General features: G+C 52.8%; 2 protein-coding genes across 2 annotated transcripts; one reads left to right on the forward strand and one right to left on the reverse strand.

The window, feature by feature from the left end:
• Positions 1-3,027: 3,027 nt before the first annotated feature.
• On the reverse strand, positions 3,028-5,432 carry HSPB2 (heat shock protein family B (small) member 2). The gene is made up of 2 exons (XM_063178475.1): positions 5,112-5,432; positions 3,028-3,899 (listed from the first exon to the last, which is right to left on the reverse strand). The coding sequence occupies exons 1-2, from the start codon at positions 5,203-5,205 to the stop codon at positions 3,448-3,450; spliced, it is 546 nt and encodes a 181-aa protein (XP_063034545.1). The 5' UTR covers positions 5,206-5,432; the 3' UTR covers positions 3,028-3,447.
• A 1,978-nt stretch (positions 5,433-7,410) lies between these two features.
• CRYAB (crystallin alpha B) lies at positions 7,411-10,542 on the forward strand. Its single transcript, XM_063178407.1, has 3 exons — positions 7,411-7,813; positions 8,797-8,919; positions 10,220-10,542. Exons 1-3 carry the CDS (start codon positions 7,616-7,618, stop codon positions 10,421-10,423), a joined length of 525 nt encoding a protein of 174 aa, XP_063034477.1. The 5' UTR covers positions 7,411-7,615; the 3' UTR covers positions 10,424-10,542.
• Positions 10,543-12,401: the final 1,859 nt, after the last annotated feature.

Here is a 12,401-nt window from a genome sequence, read left to right on the forward strand (position 1 = left end):
GCTCGGGCCCGGCTCCCAGGGAGTGTCCCCAGTGTCGGGTTTCGGAGCTGGCCCCGTGTGCCATCTACCGGAGCGCCGGCGGGACGGGAGCGCTGCCGTGTCCCCGGGCTGGGCCGCCCGACCCGGCTCTGTCCCTGCCCAGGGTGAGCCACGGACCCAGCCGAGCCCTCAACTGCCCCTTTGTTCCATTCATTAACTTTATTCCAGTTTATTCCAGTTTATGAAGTTTATTCCAGTCCACATCTGGTTTGCCATCCAGCTTGCCCCGGCTCCGAGCCTTGGGAAGCGCCATTCTCCCAGGATTATCAGGATTGTGGAAAATGCGTGTATTCTATGATTGGCTTTTCGCAAATATCCAGAGGAATATTATATGTGTTGTGTCAGAAAGCGATGCTGTATTAATTCTCTTAAGTGCTGTGTTAAATATAGTTTTAGGTTATAAAAATTGTTAAAATAGAAACTATGTTATGTAGGATACTTTTTTTTAAAGAAAGGACTGGCAGTGAGACAGCAACCACAGGACACCTGAATCTTTCAGAGGAAAAGAATTTATTTTTCTCTGATCAGAAGAAATGAACTTCTTCCCACCTCGAAGGCGCTGTCAGGATTCAGAGGCAGAAGCTGACACTGCCCAGCCAGAATCCTGTGTTTGAATGGAATTTATGCATCATGGATGAGCTGCACGAATATCCAACAGGCTGTTGCTTTTAAGGGTTAATCCTCTGTTAACGTGGGGCCTTTTTCGAGCTCGTGCTGCCAAAAGCCACCCTCCAATCCACTGTCACTTTTAGAAAACTATAAATGTTGGGAGTCAGAGAATAAACTTCCATTTTTCTTCACCTTGAGAGCAGCAGTGTGCGTGCTCGTGTTGTTTTGTGTCCTACAGTGACACACAGCAACGCCTGCAGCTGCCCAGGAGGGGCAGAGGGAGAAGGATTCTGCTTTGGAAGGGTCACAGCTGGCTCTGGGCGAGCAGCCTTGCTCTGACACTGCTCGGGCTGGAGAAACACCGCGGAATTCCGGGCTGGATGTGTGCAGACAGCGGGACTCTGCAGAGCCCAGGTGTCCCCAGGAGCCCGGCCCTGCCTGGGAAGCGCAGACTCTGTGTCTGTGCCTTGCCACAGACGCTGTTGTTTTAATGAGCCGGCGTCTGTTGTTATTCCCGGCATAACTCGGCCTTTGTTGCTTTGTGGGGAAGGAGCAAAGAGAAGCGGCCGGGAGCCCGTTCCCACCAGCCTCTCCCACAAACACTGCGGCTGCCGCTTCGAGCTCCACCAGAGAAACAGAAAAGCACCACAAACACTGGCGGGGCCGGCAGCTCTTGGCTGCCACCCCACATTCCGTGTCTGCAGTGTCTGCGGGGACAGCCCGGGGCACTGCCAGCCCTGTGCTGCACGGAGACGGGGCTGTGACACCGGGCACTGCCAGCCCTGTGCTGCACAGTGACACTGCTGTGACACCGTGCACTGCCAGCCCTGTCCTGCACGGTGACACCGCTGTGACACCCTGTCCTGTACAGTGACACCGCTGTGACACCGGGCACTGCCAGCCCTGTGCTGCACGGTGACACCGGGCACTGCCAGCCCTGTGCTGCACGGAGACGGGGCTGTGACACCCTGTCCTGTACAGTGGCACCGGGCACTGCCAGCCCTGTGCTGCACTGTGACACTGCTGTGACACCGGGCACTGCCAGCCCTGTCCTGCACGGTGACACCACTGTGACACCCTGTCCTGTACAGTGACACTGGGCACTGCCAGCCCTGTCCTGCACTGTGACACTGCTGTGACACCGGGCACTGCCAGCCCTGTCCTGCACAGTGACACCACTGTGACACCGGGCACTGCCAGCCCTGTGCTGCACGGTGACACCGGGCACTGCCAGCCCTGTCCTGCACGGTGACACCGCTGTGACACCGGGCACTGCCAGCCCTGTGCTGCACAGTGACACTGCTGTGACACTGGCACAAGCGCCCTGAGGTGATTTTTTTATTTTGACACTTTATCTGCTTTTACCTCAGGGCTCAGGACAGGAGGTCGGGCACTGTTGGCACCTGCTCTGCACTCAGTGCCCTCCCTGTGCCCCCTGAGCCTGGCAGGGCTGCTCCTCATCTGACTGATCCCAGGGCTGGCAGCGCCCTGGGGAGCAGAAGGGAGATGAAAATAGCTGGGCAGTGCCCTGCTCTTGGCCTGGCAGGGGACAAAAATCAGCCTGATATCTGTGCTGCAGTCCCAGGGGATGTGCTGGGGGCCTGAGGGGGCATTGCTGCCCCTGGCATTCCTACCCTGAGCATTCCTACCCTGGGCATTGCTGCCCCTGGCATTGCTGCCCCTGGGCATTCTTGCCCCTGGCATTGCTGCCAGAGTGGGGTGGGCACAGCCACAGGGAGAGGGGGATTTCACATCCCCCAGGATTTTGGAGCCTCCCCTCCTCTCTGTTGGGAGAGCTGCACTCGGGCATGCCAGGCAGCCCCAAATTTAGGCACTGACACAGCGTTCTGTGTGCCTGGCTGGCCCTGATGACACAAGGGTGGCAAGTGTCACCTGCTGAGCCCCGGGGCAGCCGCTGCCAGCAGCTCACACACGATCCCTGTGCCCATCTCGGGGACATTGCTCACAGTGGCTGCCAAAGGGGCCACTGCAGCCCCTCCCTGCCTCCCCAGCCAGGCATCTGGGGGCTGAGCAGGGCCTCTCCCTTGGGTGTTTTGGGTTCGGCCCCCCCAAAAGGGCTGGGTGGGCAGGATGCCCCATCACCAAAGGGCTGAGCTGGCACAGGCTGTGCTGGGCACTAATTTGTGCCCCGTTAATTGGGCTGACTCCAGCTGCAGCTCTGGAGGTGCTCAGGGACCTTCCAAGGGCTCATCACTCCTCCTCACCTTTGTGTCCTGGAGCTCACCTCCCTCTGGGCTCGGGTGAGGCACAGGGGTGGCCACAGCCCCTCCATGTCCCCACTGGTGCCACTTCCAGAGGTGGGTGCCACTGCCCACCCGTCCTGCTGCGCAGGAGCAGCACAGTCCAAGGCAAACAAGAGAAGAGCAGAGGCAGATTTATTCCTCTCTCCTCCTTGTTGCTGCAGGCACTTTGACAGACCAACACCCGCCTTGCACAGGCAGGAATCTCAGAATCCAGGCACTGGGATCCCCTTTTGTCCCTCCCCAGCGCCCTTCTGGGCTGGAGCTCAGTCCATGGAGTCACAGCCTCACAGCTAAGGGCAGGAGTGACCCTGGGTGAGAGCAGAGCTCCCTGCACGCTCACCTGACCTAGAAAACAACTTGCATCGCACTCACACTCACACTCACGCTCACACTTCAGCCCCACTTATTTCCAGTTCCAAGTCCCTTTTGTTGCCAGCCCTCAGTGTGGCTGCCAAGCACCGATGGTGACAAGCAGGGCTCTGGCACTGCGCATTCCCCATCCCTATCCCCCCCCGCCTTCCCAAATCTGCAGCCTTTAGGACTCGTCCTTCTCCTTTCCCTCCTCGGCCCGCTCCTCCTTGCCCAGGGGCTGCTCCTGCCGGGTTATCTCCACCTCGTTGACCCTGGCCTTCACCTCCCTGCCCGTGCGGGGAGCCACGATGCTCAGGATGCCATCGTGGGACAGGCTGGCCCTGACCAGCAGCGGGTCCACGTCCAGGGGCAGGATGTAGGTCCTGGTGAACTCCCTGGCGACGAAGCCGTGGCGGTCGGCCCTCTGCGGGTGCTGCCCCGCCACCTCCAGCAGGTTGTCCACGGTGCGGACGCTCAGCTCGTCGGGCAGGAACTGGCAGACGTCCAGGAACACCTGGAACTTGTGCTGGTTCAGGCACACCTCCGAGGTGCCCCTCTCCAGCTGCTTGTTGATGCGGGGCCGGATGTAGTAGCCGTGGTACAGGGCAGGGGCTAAAATCTCCGACGGGGAAACACCTGCAGAGGAGAGCCCGCGGGGAGTGCGGGGCTGGAGCAGCGGGCAGGAGCACAGTGGCACCTGGGGCACACCTTGGCTTCGTCCCATCCCCGAGCAGGGGTGGAGCCTGCCGCAGTTCCCACATTTGTGCCCCTAAAACCCACCCAGAGCCGCGTCCCTGCCAGCTGCCGCGTGCCATGCGCTGCCCAGGCTGGGGCTGGCATCCAGCTTCTCATGTTGGGCGCACTGGGAGGGCCCGCTGGGTGCTCTGGGAGCTCAGCGGAGCAGAGCCCACGGCCAGGGATGGGCATGGAAAGTGCTGATGGTGAAGGACTAAAGGCCTTTTGTGTGCCATTGTCCACAGGGCTTTCCTTGGAGCTTTTTGCCTTTTCACGCTGTTGTGCCGGTGCTGAATGGTTCTGCTGCTGCCCACATTCCTTCCCCCTGGCCAGCACTGCCCAGCTTTGTGCTGAACGCCCCAGCTCAGCTTTTCTCCACATCCCCCTGGCTGGAAAAGCTTTCCCCCCCCCTCCCCTGGGCGCTTTAGCTCCATGTTTTCACAGCATGTGCACGAATGCCAGAGCATGGCTGGCATCAGGGAGGGAGGGACGGGCAGCACCGGGCATGGATGGGGAAGTGGACATGAAGAGACAGACCCTGGCTATTCCCTGGTCATTCCCTGTTTTTTCTCCTGTTTTTTCCCTGGCTATTCCCTGGTCATTCCCTGTTTTTTCCCTGGCTATTCCTTGTTTTTTTTTTCACTGTTTTTTCCCTGGCTATTCCCTCACTATTCCCTGGTTTTTCCCTGGATATTTTCTATCTATTCCCTAAATATTCCCTGCTTTTCCCCTGTTTTTCCCTGGCTATTCCCTCACTATTCCTTGGCTATTCCCTGTTTTTTCCCTGGTCCTTCCCTGGCTATTTCCTGGCTATCCCCAGGTTATTGCCTGGTTGTTCCCTGGCCGTTCTCTGGATATTCCCTGGTTATTCCCTATTTTTTCCCTGTTTTTCCCTGGCTATTCCCTGGTTTTTCCCTGTTTTTTCCCCCTGGCTATTCCCTGTTTTTTCCCTGGCTGTTCCCCCCTGATCTGATCCAGATTCCTCCTCTCAAAATTCCTCAGCTCCAGCTTCCCCCTCTGGAGCTCGAGCTGCCCAGAGGGAATCCCCCAGCCCTGCAGCAGCAGAGGGGAGAGAGGTGCAAAGAGAGGGGAGGATCCCACTCCCTTCCTTACCTTCTCCAAAGTTCTGGTCGTAGATCTTGCTGGGGTTGGCAAATTCATACTCAGAGCTCATGGGGTAGGCGTGGGGCACGGTGCGGGTGGCCATGGCGTGTCCAGCACAGATACCTTCCTTTTTCCTTCCTTTTTCCTTCCTTTTTCCTTCCTTTTTCCTTCCTTTTTCCTTCCTTTTTCCTTCCTTTTTCCTTCCTTTTTCCTTCCTTCTCTCCTTCCTTCTTCCCTTCTTTCCTTCCTTCTTCCCTTTTTTCCTTCCTGCCTCCCCAGCCCTCGCTGCCTCTCCAAGCAAGGGCTGCAGGCTGCAAGGCTCCAGCTGGGTGGATTCCAAAGGGAGGAGGGAGTGAGTGAGTGAGTGAGTGATAAAAAAGATGGACCAAAATAGCCCCACACAGGCCCCAGGACGCCGGGCCAGGGCAGCTTCTCGCTGCATTCCTGCAGGGAGGGCAGGGGACACCTTGGGGACCCTCTGAGGGTCCCTCCTGGAGCAGGGGGTGGGTGGGCAGCCCAGATTCAGGGGCAGGACAGACCCCAGGTGCTGCTGCTCCAAAGCAAGGGCTCGTTGGGGCAGCTCAGGGTGTCCCTGAACTGGAATTGATGGCCCTGTGGGTGGCTGAGACACACGGAGTGGTTTGTAAGGTGCTGTTTTCCAGAAGATTCCATCAGATCCAAAAGGAATCTGCTTATCTCTGGCAGCCACATGGCTGGACAGCACTCATAGGAGAATGATGGGCTTTGCTAGTACCAGCCACAGCTGCAGAGCAGGAGGAATGAGCTCTTCATCTTCTGGAGGCCCTCCTGGCTCCTCAGGGATGAGGCTTCGAGGGAGTGGGGAGCCACAAGGTGTGGAAGTAAACGTGGGCTAAAGGCAGCGACTCTTTCCAAAAGATGGATGAGATTGTTCAGCTCATGTGATGAAGCCACTGCCCACACCCAGTGCCCACTGTGAGCTTGGGGCTCAAACCCCTCCTGTTCCCTACATGAGGAGCCTGATTGTCCCAGGAGCTGAGCTCAAATCTCCTGTTCATTTAGCAGGGAAGGGCTGCAGGAGTGCAGCGGGGTCCCACTGCTGTCCCCTCCCCATGCTGAGCCCTGCTGGCTGCCCAGGCTCTTCCCTTGGCCAGGCTTTGGCACAATGCCACGGGGAAATGCCGGTGCCAGCCCTCACCAGCCAAGCCAGGCTCTGAACCTGCCCAAGTCCAGCTTTACTGGGCAGGGCTGGTGGGCTGCTGGTGCTGAGCTCTGCACAGCCCGAAACCAGAGACTGCCTCCAGCCCTGCAGTGCGGGAGAGCAGGTGCAGTGCTGCTGATGTAATGGGGACTTGGAGAGGGTATTTATGGCCCGGGCTGCTGCACAGAGCAAATCCTGCTCCTATTCTTGCAGGCAAGCCGAGGGGAAGAGGCTCAGAGCCTTTGGCAAAGGGCTGGCAGAGCTGGCAGCGCCTCTGAGCCAGAAATTGTGTTTAAATTGTGAGCTCTCACAGGCAGAGAAGCTCTTGCCCTTCAACAGAAGCTAGGCTGAACCCATTCCTGAGATATGGGTTCACGGGTGAGGCAGGAATTAAAGCAAGTGTGCGAATTGCTGGGGGGAGAGCTGCAGGAAAGCAGGTGAGTGCAGGGGCAGGGGTGTTCTGCAGCACCCTGGGGGCCTTGGCCATGCCCAGGTTCTCTCTGGGGTCACAGCCTGGGGCTCTTCCCTCCAGAAAAATGTGAGAAAAAGACCAAGCAAAAGACCAGAGGTGTTGGTGGAGAGATCCCTCCTTTATTCTCACCACACGCTGCAACAGCCGCTACAACCAACCCCAACATCCCGTAACAAGGGGAGGGGTTGGATGCCAACCCCCCCAAAACAAAACACAACCCTAAAAATAAAACAAATCCTGTCACAAATTCCTACTCGGCCTCTCTCCGAGATCTATGGCCTGAAAACCCATTGTTACAAAACTTAACTACAGGAACGCCTCACTCTGCAGCCGCAGTGCCAGGAGCCCAGCAGAGCCCTCCTGGCACCTTCCCTCGCCCTGACTTCGGGGCTGCCTTTGCTGCTGGGCCAGGCTGAGCCCTGCTGGGGGATGCTGGGCTCCTGGGAACAAACAAGGGCCCCTTGTGCTGCTCCTGCCACCCAAAGATAGGAGCTGCATTGATCCCCTGGCATCCCGGGCAGCTGGACCAGGGGCCAAGCCTGCCCAGCGCCGTGGGTAAACAGCACGTGGGCAGCAGGGCGGGCACGGCCACTCCAGCTCCTCGCCGCCCCATTGGGCTCCTCTTCCTCCCGTCCCCTGCCCCCTCCTCCTCCTCCTCCTCAGCAGCGCGCTCAAATCCCTCAGACAGCGGCCGGGCACCGCCGAAGGGCCCGGCCCAGGAGTGGGACAATAAAATCCCTGACACCACTGTTCAAGAGGCCTCGGGGGGGTGGAAGGCCAGGCCAGCTGCGCGCCTATAAAGCTGTCCCCGCTCCCAGCACGGCAGCACAGTTGTTTGCCAGGCTCCTCCAGCGCTCTCCAATGGATATCACCATCCACAACCCCCTGATCCGCAGACCTTTCTTCTCCTGGTTGGCACCCAGCCGCATCTTTGACCAGATTTTCGGGGAGCACCTGCCCGAGTCGGAGCTGCTCCCCGTTTCCCCCAGCTTCAGCCCCTTCCTGATGAGATCCCCCATCCTTCGGATGCCCAGTTGGCTAGAGACAGGACTCTCCGAGGTAATCTTTGCTTCTTGGGGCTCCTTCTGGGCTCTGCCAGGGGCCCAGGAGAGCTGGGAGCGTGGAGGATGCTCCTAGGTGGGGTTTGTTAGGAAAAAGGCTGGGGGGAAAGGTGCTGCCTCTGCATTGTTTGGGATGGAGCAAGTGTGGCCACAGCGATGGGGACAGAGCTCAGCAGGCATGGCAGGTCACCCTAGGAGCAGGCAGAGGAAAGGAGGAAACCCAATTTCCCTAATTTCTCTAATTTCCCTAATTTCCCCAATGTCTCTAATTTCCCTAATTCTCTAATTTCCCCCATTTCCCAGTCTGCTGCACCAAACTTTCAATCCCACTCCCACCTGAGAAGTGAAGAGCCCAGGGGCAGTGGGGTCCTTATGCCAAGCACTGCTGAGGGAAAAGGGGCCTTTTTCAAACAACCACTGCCCTGAAAAACAGAATTTTAACAAGATCCAGGACCCAGAGGATCATGGAGCAGACGCCTCCTCCCTCCAAGGGCTGAGCCAAGAGGCTTTTGCCTGTCCTGCAAGTCAACTCTGTTATTCACAAGGAGGTTGAGGAGCTATTCCAAGCAGAAGGAGTGAAAGTATTATTTTAATCCTTGCATAATGCCCCTCTTGATTTAGTGCCCTGGGTCTGGCTGCCCAGTGGAGCAGCCATAATAAAGAGTTCAGCTTTAAATCCAGAGTCAGTTTTAACCAATTCAGGTGGAGAATCTCAGGTGCTGCAGGGATGGGCATTAGCACAAGGCCAGCAAGGGACAGAGCCACTCACATCAGGTCCCAAAATAAAGCTCAGAGTGTGTGTAGAGACCAGCCTGAGTCTTGGCCTGCTGCATTGTTTTTTAAGCTGAAACCCTGAGCTGCTCTGTTCTGAAGTAATTTCCTTGCTTTAGCTCTTTTCTGAAGTCACCTTCTTGTTTTGCTCTTTTCTGCAATCACCTCCTGCTTTCGCTCTTTTCTGAAATCACCTCCTGCTTTTTGTAGATGCGACTGGATAAGGACAAATTCTATGTGAACCTGGATGTGAAGCATTTCTCCCCTGAGGAGCTGAAGGTGAAGGTGCTCGGGGACATGATTGAGATCCACGGCAAGCACGAGGAGCGCCAGGTACCCCCAGCTTTAATTCACCCTGAGGGAACCCCCTCACCCCTGGGGACTGCAAAATAACCCCCTGCTCATCTCAAACATTTGTCATTATTTTAAATCAAGATGCTCCATGCAATCCTCCCAGGTACCCCCAGCTTTAACCCACCCTGAGGGAACCCCCTCACCCCTGGGGACTGCAAAGCAACCCCCTGCTCATCTCAAACATTTGTCATTATTTTAAATCAAGATGCTCCAAGCAATCCCCTCCAAGCTGATCCCAGACAGGGCAGCAAGAGGGTGGAGGTTTATTGCTGATGTTGCATGAGCTGTGAAGTGGAAAATCATCTGTGAAATGGGCATTTTTGGGCTTCCCCTCTTTCTGGAGAGAGGCCAGGAATGCAGGGAGGTGTCCAATGAGCTAAAAAGTAACTAGCAATCTAAAATTGTTAATTATCAAAAATTAACTAACAATCTAAAATTAACTAACAAGCTAAAAATTAAGTAACAAGCCACATAAAAAAATCAGAGCATTGCCCTCTCCTAGGCCCAGCTATCAGTTTCTAACCCTTATAATTACATAATATAATATAATATAATATAATATAATATAATATAATATAATATAATATAATATAATATAATATAATATAATATAATATAATTACTATACATTATATATTATATATTGTTGCTATAGGACACAAAAGAACACAAGCTCGCTACTGCTCTCAAGGTGAAGGAAAAAAAGGGAAGTTTATTTTCTGACTCCAATATTTATAGTTTTACAAGAGTGACAGCGGATTGGAGGGTGACAGTGCCACCTCTCCAGTGACACTGGTTAAGCCAACAGTTTATCAACTCTCTCCTCCTCCATAAAGGAATGCAAAAGAAAGAGTTATTTACAGAAAGCGTGTGCGAAAGTTCACTACAAGAATGTCAACATCAGAAGGCTTAGAAAATCTTAAAAAAACAGGGTGGCAATATATTATATAATAATATAATATATAATATAGTATATTATATTACACTATATTATATTACTATATTACATTACACTATATTAATGGCTCAGCAATTCTTTTCTTCTATATTGAAATTTGCTTTCCTTCCTATATCAAGGCTTGCTTTCATTTCTATATCGAGGCTTGCTTTCATTTCTATATCAAGGCTTGCTTTCCTTTCTATATCAAAACTCGCTTCCATCTCTATATCCAAACTCGCTTCCATCCCTATTCCTCCTTCAGACTCTCCACCCAAATACCTTCCTGCCAGGTCCCACCCACGCGTGACTCTTGTCCAAACTCCCATCCCTCCCGCACAGGACGAGCACGGGTTCATCGCGCGGGAGTTCAGCAGGAAGTACCGCATCCCGGACGACGTGGACCCCCTGACCATCACGTCCTCGCTGTCCCTGGACGGGGTGCTGACCGTGAGTGCACCCCGCCGGCAGAGCGACGTCCCCGAGCGCAGCATCCCCATCACCCGCGAGGACAAGCCCGCCATCGCGGGCGCCCAGAGGAAGTGAGGCCTGCTCTGCCGCTGTCCCCAAGGCCACCCCTGCAGGGACATCCCGGCTGTGCTGAACGGCTGCTGCTGTTATTTATGCTGAGTAAGTTTACTAACGAATAAAACCATGGAGAAGCAGCTTGCATTGGTTTGTTTCGGGGTTTGGGTGGAGAAAGGTGGATAAAGGGTGCAGGGTGACATCGTTTTTTTGGGTGGCAGGCTGTGGTGTTGTTTGAGGGTGCCAAGACGAGGGAAGAGATGAGAATCTTGACTCCATGTTTCAGAAGGCTGATTTATTCTTTTATTCTTTAGTATATTGTATTAAAAGAAAAAAAAACAACAAAAAAATATATATACTAAATATACTAAATAAATATATATATACTAAATAAATATATATACTAAATAAATATAAATATAAATACTAAATATACTATATAAATATATATTTATATATATAGTATATAAATATACTATATATTTATATATATAAATATATAGTATATTTAGTGTATATATATATTTATTATACATACACTATACAAATATATATTTATTATATTTCTTATATATTTATATATTATAGATTTAGTATATATTTATCTATGTAGTATACTAATACACTAGATAAATATATATAAATATATATTAAAACATGTATTTTTATATATATTAAATATATATCTATATATACTATATAGATATATTAAAACTATACTAAAAGAATAAAAGAAAGGATTTCATCAGAAGGCTTGAAAGGAATAGAAAGGAATGATAATAAAATCTTGTGACTGACCAGAGAGTCTGAGCCAGCTGACTGTAATTGGCCATTAATTAGAAACAACCACATGAGACCAATCACAGATGCACCTGTTGCATTCCACAGTAGAAGATAATCATTGTTTATATTTGGTTTCTGAGGAGAAGAAACCTAGCAAAAGGATTTTTCAGAAAATATGTCCGTGCCCAGGACAGATTATCTGGTTCTCAGAAGCTCCTTGCTCATCACCCTTGTGCTCTCTCTCCCTTCAATGCTGCCAGAGGATTTCAGAGTGTTTCACCAGCAACAGGAGCGTTTCTCCCGTGCAGATCAAACTGGTAAAACAGCTCCACGCCAACTGAAACCCATCTGAAGTGTGGGGGTTTGATAACAGCTGTATCTCAAATCTCTCCAATGATTCATGCAATGGAGAAACATCCAGGGGCTGCAGCCAGCTCAGAGCAGCTCCAGGTGAAAACTGCAGGGCTGCAGTAAACACACATCTACCCAAAGAGAGGGAAAACATCTTTTTCTGTTGATGCAAATCACCTCCCTTTGAAACTCTGCTGTTAGTGCCCTTCAAACACTGAGCAGGATCTGATGTCTACAGCAATAATCTGATTTATGCCAGCACTGCTGAGTGATACAAACCACTACTAAAGCCCTTTTCAGGCATCTTCATCTGCCCAGCACCTCTCTTCAAAGGGGTAGAAAGGGATGTGTGGATGGCTGGAAGTGAATTTCTAAAACCCATCTTCAAAAAGGACAGATCTGTCGCACACATCACCAGACTCAGTCATGGCCTGGCCTATTTTCTGTGTTCCTTCCACCTGCTGAGACAAAAGTTCTGTCAGCAGGGATCACAGCTCCCCTCAGCTGAGCAGGGAGGACATCCTGTAGGTGAGAAAAAGAAAATGAGCGCTCTGTGATGCAGGGTCACTGTCAAACACCCCAAATCCCCCCTCATTTCCAAGGTCTGCTGTTTCCCATTAGCTGGTTTTAATTAGCTCTCAGCTCAGGTGTTAACTGGGCTTGTCTGGCCAGGCACAACCTCTGCACGCAAGAACAAACCCCAGACACACACAGAGGTTACAAACAGCCCAGATGAAAGAGCAGGAACAACATTTCCCACGTGGCTTTCATGTGTGGCAGCTCTTGGTGCTGGAAGGAAATCCCAGCACCTCTGGTTCCTGGGGGCTTCTGCTGCTTTTTCTGCTTCCTTCTGGGTCCTTCTCCA

This window comes from Melospiza melodia, chromosome 29 (assembly GCF_035770615.1).
Source record: "Melospiza melodia melodia isolate bMelMel2 chromosome 29, bMelMel2.pri, whole genome shotgun sequence".
In the NCBI taxonomy this organism is placed as follows: Eukaryota; Metazoa; Chordata; class Aves; order Passeriformes; family Passerellidae; genus Melospiza; species Melospiza melodia.

Excerpts from the sequence above, each read along its gene's own strand:
- CRYAB (XM_063178407.1), top strand. The coding sequence starts at position 7,616 with ATGGATATCACCATCCACAACCCCCTGATCCGCAGACCTTTCTTCTCC. Across the intron at positions 7,814-8,796 it reads TAGAGACAGGACTCTCCGAG|ATGCGACTGGATAAGGACAA; the intron begins GTAATCTTTGCT and ends TGCTTTTTGTAG. Across the intron at positions 8,920-10,219 it reads GCAAGCACGAGGAGCGCCAG|GACGAGCACGGGTTCATCGC; the intron begins GTACCCCCAGCT and ends CCTCCCGCACAG.
- HSPB2 (XM_063178475.1), bottom strand. The coding sequence starts at position 5,205 with ATGGCCACCCGCACCGTGCCCCACGCCTACCCCATGAGCTCTGAGTAT. Across the intron at positions 3,900-5,111 it reads CGACCAGAACTTTGGAGAAG|GTGTTTCCCCGTCGGAGATT; the intron begins GTAAGGAAGGGA and ends TCTCCTCTGCAG.